Below are 22,812 nucleotides of genomic sequence, written 5' to 3'. Positions count from 1 at the left end.
ATAGATAGAGAGAGAGAGAGAGAGGAGGGAGAAAGAGAGAGAGAGAAAGAGAGAGAGAGAGAGAGAGAGAGAGAGAGAGAGAGAGAGAGAGAGAGAGAGAGAGAGAGAGAGAGAGAGAGAGAGAGAGAGAGAGGGAGGGAGAAAGAGAGAGAGAGAGAGAGAGAAAGAGAGAGATATTGATCTTACAGAAGTTTTACCCCAATTTAGCTTTCACTTTTCACAGTTTTCACACTTTTCACCTTTAGCAGCCCAGCAAGCAACAACATGGAAGTTGAACAAGCCCTGTGCTTCCTGATTCCTGGTTAATATACTCTCTTGGCCCCACCCTCCATCCTGGTGTTGCATGCTGATGTTTGGGCTGATGTCAGGATGCTGGAGATGCCAGATGCCTAGTCTACACTGACTACAGCCTTTTAGGCTATTGTCAGGGGATGCCAGGCCTTGGTGCCTGGAAGGTGGATGAAGCTATTTTTCCTCACACAGGTATTAGGACTGTACCTATCAATTAAAAGGATTGTATAGGGCATTCTTTCTCAGTGTTTGAGAATAATTTGTCTAGTATATTGATACTAAATGTTCTTTAGAAATTTAGTAAAATTCTCCTCTGAATTCATCAGGTCCAGAAATTTTTTCCTTTGGTTAAACCTTTAAAATTAGCTCTATTTTCTTCTCTGAAAATGTATTATTTTAAGACCTCAATTTGGTCTCCTCTTAATTTAGATATTTTGTATTTTATTATTATATATTATAGATAGTCCTCTATTTTTTGTATTCTCAGTTTGGTTAGCATGTCCGTTATATATAATAGAGTTTGATATTTCCTTTTCTGATTTTGATGTGATTTCACTTTAACTTACTAGTTTGTTGATTTGATATCTTATTTTGAATCAAATTAAGATTTATCAATTTTAGGGGCAGCTGGGTAGCTCAATGGAGTGAGAGCCAGGCCTAGAGACAGGAGGTCCTAGGTTCAAATCTGGCCTTAGACACTTCCCAGCTGGGTGACCCTGGGCAAGTCACTTGACCCCCATTGCCTAGCCCTGACCACTCATCTGCTTTAGAACCAATATACAGTATTGATTCCAAGACTGAAGGTAAGGGTTTAAAAAAAATTATCAATTTTATTAGTTTTTTCAAAGAATTAACTTTTAGTTTTATTTATCTGTTCTACAGCTTTTTGTTTTATTCCTATTCTGATTTTTTTCACTTTTCTTATTTGATATTACATTTTTTCTATTATATGTAAAGACAATTTTTAGCATTTTTTAATTGTGCATCTGAAATTCCCTCCCTTCCCTTACCTCAAAGAGATGGTGAGCAATCTGATATCAATTTTACATATGCAATCATATAAAACATTTTTCTATATTAATCCTTTTGTGGAAGAAATCTTGAGCAAAAAAATGACAAAAGTGAAATATAGCATTCTTTGGCCTGGATTCAGACTCTTGAAGTGGATGGCATTTTTCATCATTAGTCTTTGGGGATTGTCTTGGATCATTGTATTGCTGAGAATAGCTAAGATAGTCACAGATTTTTCAATGTACCATATTGCTGTTACTGTGAACACTGTTTCTTGGTTCTGCTTACTTCACTCTGTATCAGTTCCTGTAAGTCTTTCCAGGTTTCTCTGAAATCCTCCTGTTCCTCATTTCTTACAGCACAATATTACCTTATAGCCATATTCTACAACTTAGTCATTCCCCAACTGATGGGTATTCCTTCACTTTCCAATTCTTTCCTACCACAAAAAGAGCAGTAACTTTTTTTTTTTTTATATATCTTTGGGCTACAGATCCAGTAATGGTATTCCTGGGTTTGAAGGGTATGCGTGGTTATATAGCCCTTTGGGCATAGATCCAAATTGCTCTTCAGAATGGTTGAATCAAGTAACACTTTCCCCACATCTCCTCCAATATTTGCCATTTGTCATTTTCCTTTTCTTTAATAATAGTCAATATAATAGGTGTGAAGTGGTATCTCAGAGCTGAAAAATTTGCATTTCCCTAAGTAATAGTGTTTAAAGCATTTTTTCATATGACTATAGTTAGCTTGAATAAGGTGTGACCTTAGTTGATGTGCTGGTCTGTGTTTTGCTCCCACCCTGGTGTGAATGATCTTTCCTGTCAACCTTTAAGTTGTATTGGCTTAAGAAATTGTTTCATTCCATCCTTTTGTGGGTTTTGCCACTCCAGAATTCGTTTTGAGGCAAAGCTGTTTGGAGAGTAATTTGGTGAAGACGAGGCAGGTCTGTATACCTTCTCCTCCATCTTGGCTCTGCCCTCATATTCTCTGATTTTTAATATGTCCTATTTTGTGCTTCTTTTAGATTTATTTATTGTTGGCTAATTTTAAAAATGTATATCCAGTTTATCAACCTTTTTTTCTGTGTTGATTTTCCACCTAATGGAATACTTTAACTGCATCTCAGAAATTTGTTATGCTGTTGCATCATTATGATTTTTTTTGTGCGTGGTCTGTTATTTGACCCACTCATTAGTCAGGATTTTATTGTTATGTCTCCATTTGGGTTTGTGTTTTTCTTGTGCTCCTTACCTGGTTACTATTTTTGTTGCATTATGCTCTAAAGGACATATTTCCTATTTCTCCTTTTCACATTTGTTTATAATATCTCTGTCACCTTATATGGAGTCAATTTTTGTAAAAGTTCCATGTGATGCTAAGGAATATATATAGTCTATACATATATATTCATAAGTAGTCCCATTTATAAGCATCATAGTGTTTTAGGTCTAGTTTCTGTAGCCATTTATTTGGCTCTATATTTTGCTTAGCTTTCTGTTAGATATAAAATTTAGAAATATTGAAATCTGCCATTATTGTGTCACTTTCTGTGTAATTTAGTTTTTCTTTTATGAATTTAGATGCAAAGGCATTTGGAATATGTTTAACATTGAGATTGGTTTGTCATCAGCTGTGGTTACTTTTAGCATAATGTAGTTTCCTTATTTATTCCTTGTTATGTTTTGAATTTTTTTTTTTGCTTTGCATGACTGAATCTTTTTTAAATTCACTTGAAGCATAGTGCTTTCCCACCTGCTCTTTGTTTTATTCTATGTATGTCTTTGTTTTTAAAAATATTTAATATTTAAGGAAGACTATGGAGTTTTAAAATTCAGTCTTTTTCATTTTGTTGAATTTATGTTTGAGCCATTCACATTTAGTTATAAGACTAAGTTCTCTATTTTCCTCCATTTGTTTCTAATTTCCCCCCAAATTGGGACCCCTCCCTTCTTCCTCTGTAAACACAGTACCATGTCTCTTCATTTATTTTAGCTTAATCTGTTTTAAGGCAACTCTGCTCCCACTGACTTTCTTACTCTTAAACACTCAACATCCCTTCTTCCCCTTTGTGTTACCCCTTCCTTTAGATTTGGGGTTTTGCTAACTTAATTCCTTTGTCCTTCTTGATTTTTATCTATTTAATTATTCCCCTCCCCCCTCCCCCACCTAATTTAAGCAGATATATTTTCCTTTTTTATCCCCTTGTTTTTCTCATTTAAAAAAATTTTCATTTTCTGTGCCTTTTCCTGAGATTTCCCCCCCTCATTCTCATTGTTTATTTCCCCCATTATAAAGATTTGTCGATTCATTGCCATTATACTTTAGTCCTTCTTTAATTTGTTATTCATTGAAGTTTTTAAGGTACTTATATCAGACTCTTAAACAGTTTCTATGTTATTGCCTTATTATAAGATCTTGTCCATTGGTCCCTGCTGTGCCTCATTCTTAGAAATACCATTTCTTGGAGGAGAAAGAAGAGGTACACCCCCTTGTTAGGAATTTTCCTAGGCCCCTGATTATGTAGTTCATAACTGACTTTGCCCTCCCCAGGGTGCTTTTTCCTCCCATTTGCCTTGAAATCTCTTCCCAGTGTCCATGCCCTTTTATTCTTCGAGTGTCCTTCAAGAGCTATGATCTCCTTTCTCCTGAGGCAGGATGAGGGATGTCTCAGCATCAAATCCCTGCAGATGATACCCATTGTAAGGTCCTGATATTCCTTTATAGAATCTCTCTTCTTCTACCAGAACATTCATCAGTGGTACATCCTACCACCCCTGGCACAAAGTGTCCATTTACCTCTTTTTCAATCTCTTCTGTTGCCTCCTCATCCATTCTTCTCTAGATTTTCTTTTCCATGAGAATACAGGTGATCATTTCCCTTCATAGCCTTTGTCTTGATTAGGTACACCACATATTTTCCTCCCCTCTTCTATGATATTATTCTATTATATAACACAAAAACTCGTAGATTCATATAGATGAGGGGTGTTGTGGTTTAGTCCATTCTATTTCAGGTCTCTTTTTCCGCCATTATTGTTGTGTTCATTTAGAAAATCTCGTAATGGTCTTTCTACTTTTCTGTTGTCCTTTTTTGCTGTATTTGTTTATTCTCTTGTATTTTTTTTTGGAGGTGTTTGCGAGATAAGTGATTGCTCTCTAGGAATTATTTTATTGAATGTCCACCTTTTTTCAACAAGTTAGAATAGGGTTTGTAGGAGGTGACCTTAGGTTGCTCCTTTGCACACACACACACACACACACACACACAGAGAGAGAGAGAGAGAGAGAGAGAGAGAGAGAGAGTCTGTTACTTGAATTTCTTTTCCTTTGTATTTGAAGGTCTTTCTCCTGGTTACTTGCAGAATTTGTCTTGTCAGTAGAATTAAAAAAAACACCAAACCTTCTTAATTCTAAGTATCAGTTCTAAGGCAGAAGAGGAGAAAGGGCTTGGCAGTTGGGGTTAAGAGACTTGCCCAAGATTTTATAGTTAGAAAGCGTTTTCAGTCACATTTGAACCCTGACCTCCCATCTCTAGGGTTGGTTCTCTATCCATCTTGCCACCTAGCTGATTAACCATTTTGTTTCTTAGAATGGAATTTGGCCCTGAGGATACCTGGAAATAGAGAACTTAGAGGGGCCCAGATTAGTAAAGATGGGACCCATTTTGGCTGCACAATCCATCAAAAGAAATTTTCACCTAAGTGGAGGGGAGTGCAAAATGTCTTCTTCTGGAAGCTAGTCCCTGACCTCTGCCATATAGGTGTCTCTTTGTTAGTGGGTCTGGGCAGGGGCCAAACCCAGTTATACTTGAATTTCTTGTCTTATGGAAGCATTGAATTTATTTGTCCTAATTCTGTTTTTCAAGGAGTCTATTCCTTAGGTAAAGTTTTCCATCTTCGGTTCTACACTATTTTCTTAATTTTCCCTCAAATTCACCTCATTTTAATTATCTTATTTCTTTCAGACAGTCTTCATGGTCAAGCTATTTTTTTTAACCCTTTGAGTCTGCTAGTAGTTGTGTTGGGGTTAATTTTATCTTTTGGCTTATCCCTTGGGTTTCTCTTAACCCATCTTTTTTTTTTTTAATTTGGCATTTTCTTTTGTTTACTTTTATTTTCAACCTGAGATTGTATGTCTCAGTCAGTTCTCTTGGGCACACTTGGATGGATGGGTATTTCTTATTTGGCCGGAGTGCTACTGTAGCTGCCAGCCTGGATTGGGGGAGGGCATTAGGTTTCATCCTCTGCCTCAGTTTCTAGTTTCTGTCTTTCCTAGTGGTCCACAGCGTCTTCTTCTTTGATGATCCATAATCAGAATTTGGTTGTCTTCTGCTGTGACCCTGACAAGGCAAAGTGAAACTGGAAATCACTCTGATTTCAGGCCTGCCACACAGTCCCCACAAGAGCTTTAGTGCTGAGTTGGTCCTGTCTTCTGCAGTGGCTTCCAGTTCCTTCGAGTGCTTACCCCTGCACCAATAATCTATAGGGGTTGATTCTGTCTTGTTTTTATTCTGACAGGCCAGGGAGGGGAACTGGCCCCGTGTCCCAGATTCCGGGAACTTGTATTGGCTTGCAAACTCCTTCCAGTGTTGGCTGCCTAAGTTCAGGTCACTTGGCAGGAACTCAGGTTGGCTTTTCTGGTATAGTTCTTTTCTCTCTCTCAGTTTCTGATTATCTTTTTGTACAGTTCTGGCCAGGATGGAAATGCATGTTTCTTTTAAAAATCACTTTAGCACTAGGGGCTTACAGGGGAGATCTGAAATTCTCTATGCATTCCTTTTATGTCACCATCTGCAGAAGTCTCACATCTTTCTAGAGGTCACACCACTCTTTCATTACCACAATTTTTTCAGCTATGCTTAAGTTGATGGACATTCAGTTTCAGTTCTTTGCTGTTACAGAAAGTGTTGTAACAATTATTTTATTTATATGGGTCAAGTTGGAGGAGTTGGAATATTTCTTGTTCTGCATGTCTACTTCCAGAACCCCCCTTAACCACCATTACTCAATAACCTCTCCATCAAGGTTTATTCAATCAATATTTATTATCCAATCAAGATTCTGGTAGCTCTAGGTCAGTCTTCTTTCTCAATGAATTCAGCACTTGGTTCAGGGTCTTTCTCTTTTCCCCCAACTCTTACCCTCATATTGGGAGACCTCAACATGTATCTCCTCAAATACCGTAAGTCCCCAATTCCTGAATTTATTAATTTCCCATGATCTACTCCTCTACTTCAGCTACATGCCAAGATGGCCATCCTGGGGTCTCATCATCCCCCAGAAGTGCTCCATTTCCATTTTCATGAATTCTAAAATTAATTTATATGATTGATCTTTTATTGTTCCATCATTCCCTATCTTATGATCCCTTATCCTGTTCTGTATCCTTAATGTGACCTCAAATCCCTCCACTCCTAGTTCTTTCTCAGGCCTTCACTCCTGTGGTAAATACTCTTCTGCCTTCTCTATCTCAAGCCCTTCCTAAGCCAATTCAGTTCTTTGCAGCATTATTCTATTGCCAATAACGCCTTGTCAAGCTTCAATCTTGGCTTATTGCCATCATCTTTTGCCTATTCATGTGTTGCTTGTACTAAAGATGGGATGGAATGATAAGGGCCTCTTCATGTGAGACAAGGATAAAGATGGAGATAAAGCATTCTAGAGTAGGAGAGAGCTCTCTGTGGCCCCAATCTGACATTATTCTCAACTGAAAGGTAGGAAGAATAATTCCATGGTGAATTTGAAGAGGGATGAAAAGCTTTGGAAAAGCTTCTGTGCTGAGTGAAGAGTCAATTAAGAGGATTGTCTTACTGCAATGAGGGCCCAGTTGAGATTATCTAACAAATATGTTGTGGAACCAATTTTCTCCTCTAGCAGTCTACTTGACATCTTGAATTCAGTGTCCAAAATGGAATTCAAAATTTCCCTCCAAACGTGCTCTGTGTATAATTTATCTATGACTTGAAGGCACCACTATTCTCCTAGTTACCCAGGTTTGCAACTCTCACTTCCCATAGCCAATCTGTTGCTAAGGCCTGTCAACTTTACCTTGATAATAATGTTTCTTGCATACATTCCTTTCTTTTCTGACACTGCCATCCCCCTGATAAAGAGCATCATCTCATTCTTGGTTTCCATACCCTAAGTCTCTCTCAACTTTAATCTAAAGTGATCACCTTAAAGCAAAGGTCTGACTACATTATGTCCTCCTCTATTCAATAAACTCCAGGGTTCAAACTATAGCTTCTAGGATCAAACCTAAAATCTTCCATCTGGCATTCATAATTTGGACCCTCTCACCCTTCCTTTCTAGCCTTCTTACACCTTATACTCCTCTATGTATTATGATTCGGCGACACTGGCCCTCTGACTCCAGGCTTGGGGCGCTATCCACTGTATCTAGCTGTTCTTAATCAATTCATTTTATGGACAAAGGGCTATATCACTGACACAACTGGGTGCCACAGCAAGGCTTTTCATTCCACCAATTTAGTTTGATACATAATTTTTTGAGAAGAGAAAAATTAAGAGTGGTAAAAATTTAGTTGTAAGGGGTGCTACTTCCATCACTTCTCTCCTGAGCTCTTCAGGTGTTAGAGCTTTCTCCCCAAAATTATCTGTGTGTCCGGGGTCACCATGGAAACTGCTGAGGATAAGGACTTTCTGTTTTGTGTAAGAGGTATATAACTAAGGTCTATGCCTTTTCTACAGGGTCTAGTTTATTTCTCTTCCTTTAGGCCTGAAATCCTCCAAATTCATCTCTTTTTCCACTTTTCATAAGCTTTTTTGGTTGTAAAATGCTTAAAGTCTGTCAGTAGGTAATCACAGAGCTGCCCACAGGAAGTCTCTACACACTTTCAAATGAAATTTGGTCTTTCTGTAATGATGACTCAAGAGTTTGGAGCAAAGCTTTTTTTTTTTTATTGTAGTAGTGAAAGTTACACTTCAAACTGAAGCAGAGCAACACAAACCAAAAGATTAAAAAAAATTTGTAAAAACAAATACAACAAAGAATCCTTCCAGTATACAGCTCTGAGGCAGAGAGGGAAGAAAGGATCGATCACAGACAATTTTGATGACAGTTTGGCTCAGAAAAGAATTAACATGACTGGTTCTTGAAAGAAAGCACTTGTAGTGACATTAAGAAACTAAAGCAAAACCCACCCCAAATACTTTCCCCGGATTTCTCATTTGAAACCGTGGGTTCTTTGGAATATATATATTATCATCAAGAAAATAATTTAAGGGAGAACATTGACTATTAAATTTAATTACCGCTTTTATTCAGTCTCAGAAGGTCAAAATGGATAATCACCTGGTGGTCTCAAGGACAGTGAGGTGATGATTGTTCTCAGTGACACTGGTACTGGAGAACCCCAGGTAAGATGCAATCTATAAACCCTGTGCTTATTAGGGTTAATTCAGGGATTCAGCGATTTCATCTTAACATTCTTCTGCCCCATTGTTCTCCCTCTAGGGTGTAGCTGAACCATTACTGAAAAGTTCTAATTTCCTTTTAGAAAAATCTGGCCATCCTGTTAGCTGGTTATCAAAGATCTCATTTGGTTATATATATCCAGGTCTAACTCCATACATTAACCAAGAAGACAAAAGCACTTCAAAATCACATGGTCTAAATGACTAGAGGGAAGCTAACAGATTGCCTGATCATTTTTTTAGAAGTGTCCACATAGACATGCTTTAGTGACTAAAGAAACAAGGACAGGCCTGGTGCAAAGGCAAAAAGCAGTGAAAATAGGGAAGCCAGTTTCAGAGTCCTATCATTTTCCATCCTGAAAATTGAAACTTGGTTATTGATAGAAATTTTTGGCAATTACAGATAGTATAAGAAAGAAGCTTGAAAACATTAAGAAAAGAGACTGAGAACATACCAACCAATACCCCACACCCTTCCCCCAAACCCCAAATAATAGTTTACATCAGCAACACAGTTAGGCACACATGGTCAAGATGGTTACAGTGGAAACTTTTTTTTTGGTAGATCTTTGTGCTGCCCCATCCCTTCAATGCCCACCTTTATACTTGCTCCTGAGAAAGACTCTTGTAAAAGGATACATTTGCCATTACTTGCCCAGAGCAGCAGTGGAAGGGTCAGTGATGCTAATGGAGTGTGTGTACAGGGAATAGAAATGTACTCTTGGTCCACTGGAGTGGTTTAATCCTAGAAAGCACTGAGCACATTTTCTCTCTACAGATTTTTCAGAAAAACAGAGTTACATTATACATATATTTATAGACACACACACATATCCAAAACACTACTTTCCAAAGCCTATGATCTGGAAGTCTTTTCATAGCAAGCTCACCTACTATATTAATACTTTTGCGGGTCCATAACTGGATAAAGAAATGTTAAAGCTCTGTTATAATGAAAATCCTTTCAATAAATATTTGTTACAAGGTAAAGACAGTGCTCTTGATCAAGAGAAATCATGTAAAGTTGTTTGGTTTTCTTTCTACAGGCATAATTTACTTCTGCTGTTCAGAACTGGAAGTACCCTAACATAGCAAGGACAAATGCCACCTTTTTCTGATTAGCATTTACTGGGAAATCCCAACTGCTTGTACCAAGAGCTATGGGGATGTGTGTGTGTGTGTGCATGGTGTGTGTGCGTGGATATAGATGCTTGCACCCCCCCTTCCATACACACACATAAATAACACGTACATATTTATAGAAATATATATAAAATTAGCTAGTAAATGAATCTATACCCTGTGTACCCAAAATGTACTCTTAAAAAACCCTACACTGTTGCAACAAGACGTCTATTATCTGCCTTGCTGCTCTATGGCAAACTGTTTTTACCAAGGGATGTAACCTGCAATAGGGAAATAGAGCTGTCATCAAAAATTCAGGGAGTATTCTCAGCCCCCATAACCACCATATAATGGGAAACTGGGTTAGACACAAATAGGATTTCTAGTAAGATCCGCAGGTTCTGTGGAATTGGAGAGAGACGGAAAAAGTACCATTGTTCTAGCATGCATCAGCAAGGGCCTTAGTCCTGGGAGCTACCAGGCTCCTGTGGCAAAGCTACTTTCAGTGAAATAAGTACACTTTCCTCTTTAAAATAACGTGCCCCACCCCCCAAACACTCAAGGAGCAAAAAAGTGAAAAAAGTAAAACCAGCAAGGCAATATAACTGTGCACACAAAGCTCAAATAGCTCCAGATGCAAAAAGAAAAAAAAAATTACCTGAAGTTAAAAAGGCTGCTAATGTTATGGCTTCCTCGTGGAAACTACTCAAAATACTTCAGTTACCATAGCACCACTTAAATGAGTTTAATTTTTTTGAGTCACTTGTCAAGAACGATCGAGAACGTTCTGTCTTCTGCACCGAGGCCCTAGGAGAGAGGGATAGAACTGGACACATCCGCAAGTGAACCCTGGGTTTCTCTGATCCTGCTTTTTTGAAATCAATCTATTAAAGACACTTTCACACAGAGGCAAACTGGAAAGAGATCATCTACACAGGACCACTCTGCTACTATTTTGGGTTACAAACTTGTACAAGTTATCTTATTCTCACAATACTTCTGTGAGGTAGGGAGGGGCTGGTATTATTTACAACCATTTTACTTAAGAGGAAATAGAGGCACAGTGGTTAAGGAACTTGTAAGGACACAGCAATTCAGTGGCAGAGCTGGGACCCAGCAACAAGGCTAGACTTTCCAACTCCCAGTCAAGTTGCTCTATTTTTTGAAGGCCAACAACAGCCTTTATTACAGCTTCTTTTGGTCTCTGTGTTTGAAAATGCTTCCTTTTCACATTTAGCTTAGCCCATGGCCCCTTAGGTAATGGTGAAAAAAATAAAAGACATATACTGTTTTACTAGATTAAGAAAAGATGTACTTACTGGTGAAATAAAAAAATGACTACATAGAAGAATTAAGAGGAAAGAATGGGATCTTTTGTATAGGAGGCTGGTTTTCTTTAGCTTCTCTAGTCTCTGAATTAAAAATAGGTCCTTCCTCAAGTTTGGCCTAATCCATGTCCTAGGTGATATGCTGATGTAAAAGTAAAAGATATATTTTTCTAGATTAAGAAAAGACATATACTGGTGGTACACTGGCGAAATCAAAGAATGAATTCATAGATGAATTAAAAGAAAATTAGTAAACACCACTTCTTTGAAGATGGTAAATTAAATGGTAAATAAAGGAGGAAATGTTTTTATACCACTTTGCTATTATATATGCATTCCAAATACAATATGCTCTTTTTAATAATCAGCATTACTGCCCAATTACTAGCAAAAAAATTGAACTAGAATTGTGTGTATGGGGCAGAGAAGGAAATGGAACACAATGGCAAGAATAATTTTGGATTCTAAGATGAATTATATGATACAAAAGAACTGAATGCATCACAGTTCAGAAGCTTGGCATCCAGGTTGGGTAAATCTTTAAACAGAATACAATAAAGAAAAAGTGAAGAAACTATAGTTTAGTAAATTAAAAAAAATATTAAAGTGCTAAATGATTAATAGAGATTTGTACTTGCAGGGACAATCCTCTTTTCTTGTTGTTCTTTGTATATACAAATACACATATTTGCTGGTGTTTGTCCAATTTAGAGTAACAAAAAGCTTTTAAAAAAGTGCTAAAAGCTTACCAACTAAGGTGTAATTCATGGCATTTTAATGATCTACCATGGCTTATTTTTTAAAGTTTCTTCCCATCTTATCTAACATTAAGGTCTATGTAAATGAATTTTTTGTGGAAAGTTAAAGGTAGGAGGAACTTAAATGGAGGGGGGAGAGGGAACAAATAAGCCATAGCACTTTAAAAAATAAAAATGCATATGTATGTGTGAGAAAATACAATTAATTTAAGACATTCTGGGCTCAGAAATCATTCTTGAAGTTATTAAAGATTCAGGGAAATTTTACAGTGTGGGAATATATGAATGGAGACCTCTGTGTGAACCCTGGTTCTTATTATCAGCTAAAAAAAAGGCACACAGTTCTACTAAGGTTTATCACCAAAAAAAGTTCAGAGATTTTGAAAAAAAAAATCTCGTTAAGAACAAAGATCTTATGAATTCCCTGAACAGTTGAACTATTGGTTATACTTTGCTCCCTGCCCTGCAGCTAACAACTCCTTGGGACTGAGTGAACTTTACATTTTTAATTTTATATTCCTCCACTGAAGTTCTTCTTCAATCCCTGGTGCCTCACTGTAGTGCAGAAGTGACTAGGGCTCTTGGAGACTATGCACTCTACTAGAACCCAAACTCTATTCAGTCCTAACAAGCTAGAAAAGATTTCTGTAGAGGACTGGTGACAGCCTGTGTCTGGTGTCTGAATCTCAGCCTAGCTAAATGCAGAGAGGCTCAGCATTGGTAGGTTGGCCAGTAGGTAACTTTTTCAGTCATAGCAATTCATGAAAATGATCTAAGATGTACAAGAGTTGTGATCCCATGTTTCAACTAAGGAAGTAACTTCACAGATAAAATTCATGGATACCTTAAATTCCACTTAACAAAGCTATCGCCAAATATATCCCCCCCCCCCCCCAATCAAAACTTATTTGCAAATTTTGTCCCTACCACTTAGCAAAAGCTGTATTTTATCCATAGGAAAAAACTCTCCATGGCAGGAGAGGCTTGATTAGTGTTTCAGTTTAGTCTCTTAAAGGGAGAGTTTAAGTAGAGGTTTGTAGTGACACTACCACCATACACATCAATATATAATAATAAAAAATTAACTTTATTCTGCTAACAAATTCTATAAACAATCTCAACTAGAAAGTAAAGCAATGATCCAGAATCCAAACTGAGTTTCCACTGTCATTTCCTCAGGTTATATTCTCCTTCCTTATTCACTTGGTATGTTCTCCTTCTTTACTATGAACTTCTCCAAGTACTGTTCAAACACCCAAGAGTAGCCCACTCTGAGTGACTGAGAAACATTAAACAACTTCAAAGTTTCAGCCAAGGCAAAACAAATTTGGGTGCTTTTCTTTAATTCCACTCACCCATTTATTTACACAGATATCAGTTGCCTCCACAGGTTCCATATAACAAAGGGATGCTAGATACATTTACAATGTTTTTGTTCCCTTCTTTGGTTTTGAAAATATTTTTAAAAGGATAATAAGAGACATTCCATTCACTTTGTGGAGATATGCTGAAGGCCAAAGTAATCCTCCTTACTTAATCCGAAAGCAGCTCCATTTAAATGGAAAATTACATAAACACACACACACACACACACACACACACACACACACAGAGTCATTTCTCTATTAGGAGAAAACCTTGCTCCTCTCAGCAAGTCTGAATATCCTTATGTTTCTTTCTCTTAACATTGTTCATGGCAGCTCTTTGCTGATCCATCTTTTCAACACTTGGATGAAAAACAGGCCCTAACAATTCAACAATCACTATGCTTTTTTACTTCTTTAGCTCTAGTATTAGAGAACTTGAGTCCGGGATTTAATAACCTAAGTCAAAAGGCAACATGAGCTTCCTTCCTTCCATGAGGCCCATTCCTTCCAGAAGGGAGAGATTTCTCTATAGCAGCCATAAAAATCCAGGTCTATATTGGATTTATGAGAAACACGTAGGTTTACTACAAACTGACTACAAAGTATAAATGTACTTAGGAAAAGTCTAATATATCAAAATATACACTAAGAGAAAAAATATCCTTATTATGTAGAACTGGTAAAAGGTATAGGGCCTTAAAAAAAGGTACATTAAAGATAAACAAACTTTGGCAAAGTCATATTAGTTAGGCAGTATTAGGGGTCTGGGAAGGGGAAAATGTTCTAACAGTGTTTGCATTAAAGAGAATTAAATATAATGGAAAAAATTTAAGGGAAAAAATACAGATGGCAACATTCTGCATTAATATATATATATGTATCTCTGAAGTAACAATTCAGATATATTTGTGTTTGATTCTTACTAGCCTTTCCTCCCATTAATTCAAATTAGTGAGGTAACATCGTCGGCTCACAACCACAGGAATTTAAAAAAATATGTGTTATGTCCACAGCCACCATGCCTTCAATACCGACAACTCAGGGAATAAAACACAGAACAATGTGAAGGGCAAATCTTTGGTGGTGGTGGGGAACCACTATATAATGAATTCCAATGATAAGTATCTGCTACATTAGATCACCTGGTTGTTCCCCTTGACTGAATTTGTAAAATTCTTTCATAATTTCAAAAGAGATTAATTACTCTGTTGTAGATAATTTCGAACTGAATTTGAGAAAGAAAAGTTATGACCATTCTGGTAGGTAAACTTCCAGATTAAGTCAATCTACTTTATCAGTGATAAAGTTTGCTGTCTGAGGTCTAAGTTGAAGAAATAACCTTGGCTCGAGTGGCTAGACATGAAAAAGCCACTACCATAAAAGAAATTCACCTCTTCACTATTTTTAATGCCCAGCCTGGTATTAACAGAATTAAAGATGACAACAAAAAGGGATTATGGATTTGTGGACTAAAATCCAAACTATAAACTGAATGAAATTTAAGCAGTTTGGTTGATATCTTAATTACTCTGCATCTGATTACATCTATCATGAGAAGAGGAAGCTAAAGCTGAAAATTTCTTTAGTAAAGTATTTCTTCAGTAAAAGTCTTTAAAAAGTAACATCCAGGCTAAATATATAAGGTGCACAGATATTGTCAGTAAACAGAAATGCCACAATAAAAAGCTCATGATTGCTCTTAAGACCATTATAAAAATGGTTCCATATAACAAAGGGATGCTAGATAATTTGCAGAGGGATAAGAACTGGACTTGTGATTTTACCAGAATAAGGAAGTCCTAAGGGAAGGAACTTCTTTTACTAATGTAGCTCAGCACCTTCTAAGGCTATTTAGTCTGTTATCTTAGAGCAGAGGTTTTGATGCCAAAACCAGATTAAAACATTAATTAGGAAATGTCCAACAAAATAAAAAAACGAAACAACATGGTATGAATTTTTTGGTTTTCCAACAACACATGGCTTGTAGGGGATCTGTTTCTATTTCAGTTTGATATCACATAACCAAGAGATCACTTGCCCAAAGACACACAGCCAATATGAATCAGAAGTGGGCTAAGGCGACTGCTTCTGTGTATGTGTGATGTATGTATACAGAAACACAGACGTGTATAATTCAAAAGGTCATAGGGTCATACTGAAAAGGCTCACTTAGCTCAACCCTCTTACTTTTCAGATGAGGAAGCTCAAGCTCAGAGAGGTTAAAGAGCCAATGGTGACACAGAGAGGAGGAAGCAGGGCTAGAATGTGAATCCAGGTCCTTCAAAACCAAAATAAATCCCTTTTCAATGGCAACAGTCACACACAGGTATTATAATGAAATCAAAGCCAAACTTTACTTATTATTAGTATGATGTGACATAGCTTTCAAGATTCAATCTATTCAGGCAGAAAGCACATGAAAGCCAGTGAAAACTGGTACTGCTCAGAGACAAGAACCGGTCACACACATACACATCCTGCTGTTTGTTTGCCTCCTATGCTAGGAAAAAACCCAAAAGTTTTTAGTGGGACAATTTAGTTAAAATGTAGGACTCTAGCATAATATCCTTTCTTATCCACATTTTGGGGTCAGATTTCTAAAAACACTTGTTACTGAGATTAACACTCCTTAAGCATGATTTGCCACTGCTTTCTTTATTCTAGAAATGATAAGGATTCTTCTCAGTGCCTGAGGGGAAAATATGCCTGACATGGTCAACATTTAAAGATGGAGACAAAAGATTCAGTTTTGCTTATTCCCTTTTGCCAAAGTCACTGGCCTTCCTCTTCTATGAAGTTTTTCATGATAAAGATGAGAGAAGGGCCAAGCTTTGCATTAAAAGAGAAGAGACATTACTGGTGATGTATGGCCCCAGGCAGGTAATTTCTCACCTTTGGGTATTTTCTTCCATACTCAAGTGAATTACAATTTTGTAAAAAGGTCTGGAAGTTTTATTGTTCTAAAAACCACCATGCCTTTGGCCTCCAATGACACCAAGAACTGAAAAGGTTAGTTCCACAAATTTTTTGGTGAGCATTCTTCCAGAATTTCTTTTTACTGGAGAGAACCAAAAAACAAACACACAAAACATATTTTCCTTAGTTTATCTTAATCCTGAGAGAAACAATGATTTTATAGGAACTCGGGTAAAACGCTTGGCATTTAAAAATAACTGTTCTTGTAGCCACATAATCACTGAGAATAAAATTTGACAGCACCATCTCCTGGAAAAGGCACATCCTGAGGACAGTCTTGCTAAAAAAAAAAATCAATGTTTTAATCTGGGGATTTGCAAAATAAAATACTCAAACAGAAAAAAACACATAGCTAGGTATATATAATGATAGGTATTCTTAGAACAGATAGTTCAAAATAGCATTTCTTTGGGTGATTCTATGCTTTTTCATGTCCTATAACTGGTATTCTTTTGCTTTCACCCAATATTAAAATGTTTATTTTTGGTATTTTAGAAGTAAAGACTTCTCTAGATAGCTAAGCAAAAATTTGAGATCTGAAATATACCAGGCAAAGTTACAAACAGGATATTTGCACAAGCTTTGATCACTAAAGTGTCAGTATTACTAAATAGTCAATTCAGGGTTATTTTTTTTTCAATGTGAAGTTTTACACTAAACCTGAATAACTTTTAAATTACCATTTTTGAGTAAGAAAACAATCTAGAATTTGCCCCATTAGGCAATTTGGCCACTGAAAAAAGACAAATGTCACCAATATAGTGATTGAGCAAATGTCCTTGGAAATGGGATGAGGGGAAAACCCTCTCATATTTCCTTTAGTTAATTTTACATTTGAATTATATAGGATATATATATATACACACACACACACACACACATATAAATACACTTTCTCATTTCTTTTCTGACTCCTCCAGGGTTATTAAAAGTGAGGAAAGTGTGGGTAGGGTATATACTTTTACTATACCTCCATCACTTTTGTTAACACTGTAAGAGTCAGAGAACACACACGTGTATATATATATAGAAGCAAGTTCATAGGGGTGTCAGGTCTTAAGATACACTGAAACATATGACTTCACATCTTGAAACAAAATCTCCCACTTGTTAAACATGGGAATTCTATGAATCCAAGTAATTCACAAAAAACGAAACAACAAAACCCCACAATAAAACAAAATCTCAATAAGAGAATTAGATTCTAATTATTCATGTGTGACAGGTGTCATCTAAAGATTTATGATTCACACAAAGGAAAGTATGCCAGATTAATGACATCTGGCTATAGATGAAAAAATCAGAACCCATTGTAAAAACTCCTTTTATGTGTTATCAGTCCTCAAAGTATATACCAATAGTATCAGAAAGGAATTGATTAACAAATGTTTAAGATCAGCCTAATGACTCACAGTAAAAAGGCCACATTAGGGAGTTGTTAGTTGAGCACATTGGCAAATGTTAGTTACCACCTCCTGCCCTCCAAACTTTATCCCAGATAAACAAAAACACAAATATCAAAAATCTAGCTGGTTTCTTTGAAAAATTAGACCCAAAGCTCAAACTTCTTGAGTCTAAGTAACATAAAAACAATCATTCTTTGCAAGGTCACATTGTCTTCTGAAAAGAACTACAATTTTGTATTTGTCAGACAATGGTCCCTCACTCACTCAAGCCATTTGTCTGGTGCTCTACTGTATTCTCATCCCTCTCCTCATCAAGAAGCCCTTTTGCCAGCGCCTCTACAACACTATAACTGACTTTTGTTTTCCTGGATATTTTCTTATCTCTAACTGAAGCTAAATTGTCAACTATCAGTCCAGTTGTAGAAATGAATAGGAGGGCAGAGGATTCAACAGTCTGTAAAGCTAGGCAAACTGGTCCAGGTTATGAAATGGCTAGAGATGATAATTCCAGGAAGTGGGGGTGAGCTGTGTTCACATACCTGTCAAAGCTGTCCATCCTTGCTAATAACACCATTCCTGGACTATTTCCTTAGAAAAGAAAATGATTACTTATATTGTGATCAAGAATATTTCCATAGAAGTATTCTAAAAAAAATTCTGAATTTCTCCTTAAAAAGAAAAACAACAAAAGAAATCCAGGGACTCCAATAAAAACAAAAACAAAAACATGTCATCAACTACCACTGAAAATGACCTGCCCTTTTTCCAAAAGGGAAAGATGAAAAATACAAATGTTTTAAATAAAGGAAAATGAAGATATTTAATCTTAGCTAAAGTGACAGCATTTATCATTATGCTTGATTTCCATTCCACTGATTTTTCTTTAGAGGGGAAAAAGATACCTGGTTTCAAATACCAAGCCTTGAATCTTGCCCACCTCCTCATTCTCTAGTGCAGTTAAGTTAACCGTCTCTGTTTAAATAAATATAGCAGCTATAATATCACAAAAATGTTTGGCCCAAAATGCCTGAAACTTAAAATTGGAATGCAAAAATGAACATTGGCATATTTGCATTCAACTCCCAATTTTCTCTTCACATGAAAACCAATTATTCCTGCTAATAGGGCTAACATTTTAAAACAACTTTCAAATTAAACAAAAAGAAAAAAATATTTAAAGTAGCAAACAAATTTAAAAGCACATGCAGATACTAAGGGCAGAAAGGGAAGTATACAGTGTCTCAGGAACATTTCTTTTTAAAAAACAATCAAAAAGGTTAAATATTATGTACCAAGATGCAATAATAAGTGCTTAACCCAATTGCAAAAAAAAAATATGCAACTTGGACTCAGCATCTTCAAACCCTAATGTTGACTGAAATTATATTTCCAATCATAATTTTTAGTATGCAAAATAGAAGCGGATTTTTCCTTCAATCAAGCCAATAGATGTGGAACTAGCATTGTTATGAAGAATCAGTGCACTCTCAAAAAGAATTACTCAGAAAGTGAACATTTACATTTATTTATTTTTCTCTAAAAAAATGCTTCCAAAAGATTTAAAACAAGGGTCTCCTAAAGCAGGTTTTCTGTAAGGTACTGAGAAGTATCTTCCCTGTAAATGGGGGATATTTACATTGCTTACTTAAGAAACTAGAGTTTCTTCCCACTTAACAAAAGGAAATATATAGCAGCCATAGAGAAATCTGGCCCTTTATCACTTAGAGGTCTGTTGTGTTTCCTTCTATTGTCTACCCACACGACCACATCCAGTGCAAGTTTAATTACTAAAAATTCCTATCTTTGCAGTATACATTTTTCTTGGGAAAATGGGGAGAAAATAGAGGTATTATCACCCCCTCTCCGGCTGCAACCCTAACCACCACCCTCAGCCAACTACACTGTAAAGTTCTTGAAGATGTTGTGAATAGCACTACATACATTTCAATACAACATAGAAATGCTGCACCAAATACAGTACTTTTTCAATTTTCTAGAATAAAAAGAGATTTATGCCTGTTGGAGCAAACAGGCTCAGATTTTAGGCTCAAGATACAGTAAATTGGCAATAAGTGGGTTATGTATAAGAAACAAACTAAAGAACTAAACTTATTGGTTTTCATGTGGAGAATAGGTGGGATTCTAAAGGGCTGGGATAACAGCAATGCCCATTATCAACTACCAGCAGTAGTGATACTTTGAACCAGTGCAAACAACACAGTTAAAAATACTTCTCAAGAATTACAAAGTGCATGATTCCTGATTTCCTATTATTGAACGCTCAATTCTGACAGCTTTATAAGTCCTTTCTTCATTTTAAAGTGGAATAAAGGTATTAAGAGCTTTGTGAAATTTTACATCTCAGTGATTTAACTTACTTATATTATATCCCAGCCCTTAGTCTGTATTTATAAAGTGAAATGAAGCATTTAAGTCACCAACACCCTAATTTTAAAGGGAATTTTTAACAATGATTAAGCAAAAAAGTGCCTCTGGATTTTTAGTTCACTAGGAAGTTTTCCTGATTCATTTCAGTCAAATGAAAACAGGCACAAGGAAACATGATTCCTGAAAACTAACCCAGCCCAAACCAACCCAAACATTCGGTCATTTTGAAGGCATTTCAGTGTGTTCTGAAAACTGAACTGTGCACTGGCCTTTATTAAAACTCAAAGTTCTGGTTCATTTCTAATAGAGAAGCACACACCCCAATGCAGGTGGTTCCACTTCCCTGTGAGGTTACCCAGAAAGCTCCCCATGTGCCTGTGGATGACACACTTTCTTTCTGAGATTAAGGCTTTTTTTTGGTATACTTTGCCCTTTTAAAAGCGTGGAGATGCTGCTCTCCCCCAGCGAATGGTACAAAGGCTGTTACAATACATCCAAGCAGACACAACTTTCCTTTAGAACAGCTTATTGCACTACAAGATAGCAAAAACAAGGCATCAGTTCTTAAAATAAACATGATTACATTTCTAAAAAGGATGTGGCCAATATGATCTACAATTATTAAATTAAAGCATTATTACTCTAATAAATACATAAGAAAGGAAGCTAAACTTCAAAAGGCATACAAATGTTTCCACACACACATGCAATATACTCTGTGTGTGTGTGTGTGTGTGTGTGTGTGTGTGTATACACACACACACACACACATATATATATATGAAAGTCACATTAAGGTAGGAGAGGCAGCAAGTAAATTAGCAAAACAAACAAAAAACAACCCTTCTTCCATCCCCATGCTTCAGGAAGACCTCAACTCTGGATTTCCAATTATTTAAAATATCTACCCTTTTGGAATACTTTCCAGGGTGACCATCTGTATTCCATTCGTAAAATGCAAGAGACTTCAAAATCCATACTGCTTACCAGAGAAACACAGTGAAAACTTCTAACAAGGTAAAACAACAGCTAAAATAATTTAGGTTATTACTAGTGCTTCTGTGGACCTCTTGCAGATTGGCAAACACAAAATCCACATTTGTGTGTGGATAGATATATATATCTATCCACACACATGCTCAGGGCACATGTCAATATACAAGCACTTTCAGTGTATAAAGACATGCAGACAGCAGCTAGCAAAACTGAGGAGGGTGTGCAAAAAAAAAAAATCTAGTCAGCCAATGCTGCACATTCAAATGTGGCAGAGAGGAGTTCTCAAATGTTACAGGTAGCATTAGAAAAAAAAAGTACTGAGGGTGATGAGGTGGAGAGAAGGAAAAAGAAAAGGCATGTGATGAGCATAAAGGGAAAGAGAATGCTCTCCAATGGAGTGGGGTATAAAAATATATACACTGCCATATATCTAGTATCTATGCAGACAGATACATACATACACACACACACACACAAACATACACACACATATGGGAAGTATGTATGTGCATATTTTAAAATACACACATGGACACTTTATACATGTATACACACTTTTTGTACTTTTTGCACACTTGTTTTGAGCAATCATTTTGATTATTCCTGTAGGTGTATATTTGTTAAACCATAATTTTTTCTTTTTTTGCAAAGATAGTTGTGCTGCCAAACAACTTGAGGTAAAGGCATTAGAAGGGTTTAACTACAAGAAAAAAATGGATTGCGATACTTCCTTCAGGAGACCGCACAAAAAGCAGTTGGCTGGTTTCATATTGCATAATAGTACTATGTTCCTTGATGAAGTAAACAATCTTCCGTGCATCAATTTGAGGATAAGCCCCTGGCCCCCACATAGTGTTGGCCTCCCTATGGCTGGAGGCATGCATGCCCTTTCAACTGACCCCACTGGAAACATACGTTGTATGTGAATTCATTTTCAGTTTTTTCCTCAATGAATATACTTGGACTCCATTTTTTTAAGCAAAGTACATTGTGCGTAAGGTGTCTTGGTGAATCTGTACAGCCTTGGCAAGAGCTTGTGGGTCTCTACCATTGCTTTGTCCTGAAACATGACTTCCTTCGGCACTGCAAGAGAAATGAAAATCAATATGTAAATTCAAGGGATCCGAGAATTGCTATACTAGAGAAATAATACTCTCCTCCTGGGATAATTAAGTAGAATAATTGTATCACTGTTACTATTACTCATTAGGAAAAAAAAATCCAACAGATAACTCTCACTTTTATAGCAAATAAATGGAGTGTTCAAGATTAGAAGCAGCAATTTGTATTTCAGCTTAAAAATCATAAGATTCATTTGGATTAGTTGGAATGCTAATGTCTTCATCTTGAATGGCAATCCTCCGAGGACAAAGATGTATATTAAGGCATAATAGCAGAAAAACTTCCACATTTACCTTAGTTGTCTGCCACAGCATCTCTGAAGTCTTCATAAACATAGAATGCTATTATTTTTCTGAGAATATATATGGATTATGAGTTCTGAAAGTAAGAATTTCAAATCCGTTTATCTGAATTATTTTATGTCACGTACACATGTTTTAAGCTCTATTCTCTCCTGTATAGTCAGTCAACCAAGAAGTTTAAAAAAAAAATCTACGGGCTTACTATAGTGAGAAGTTGGGTTTGGAGAAGAATAGGAGAGGCTCAAAATTCAATTCAATAAACATTTTATTAAGCATTTACTATGTTTCAGGCATTGTGTTAAG

The 22,812-nt window shown here is 36.5% G+C and overlaps 1 protein-coding gene across 3 annotated transcripts in view; it reads right to left on the bottom strand.

The window, feature by feature from the left end:
* Positions 1 to 8,201: 8,201 nt before the first annotated feature.
* LOC100031405 (protein argonaute-3) overlaps positions 8,202 to 22,812 on the bottom strand; it is a 133,273-nt gene continuing 118,662 nt past the window's right edge. For 2 of the 3 annotated variants that reach the window (XM_007492796.3, XM_056795142.1), the window contains one exon: positions 8,202 to 22,168. In XM_007492796.3, coding sequence (XP_007492858.1) covers positions 22,060 to 22,168 — 109 coding nt within the window. In that variant the 3' untranslated portion in view covers positions 8,202 to 22,059. The remainder of the gene's footprint in view (positions 22,169 to 22,812) is intronic. The other variant, XR_008911479.1, reaches the window with a different exon arrangement.

This window comes from Monodelphis domestica, chromosome 4 (genome assembly GCF_027887165.1).
Source record: "Monodelphis domestica isolate mMonDom1 chromosome 4, mMonDom1.pri, whole genome shotgun sequence".
In the NCBI taxonomy this organism is placed as follows: Eukaryota; Metazoa; Chordata; class Mammalia; order Didelphimorphia; family Didelphidae; genus Monodelphis; species Monodelphis domestica.
The sequence above is the reverse complement of the archived record's forward strand: the minus strand, read 5'-3'. Positions and strand labels throughout refer to the sequence as shown.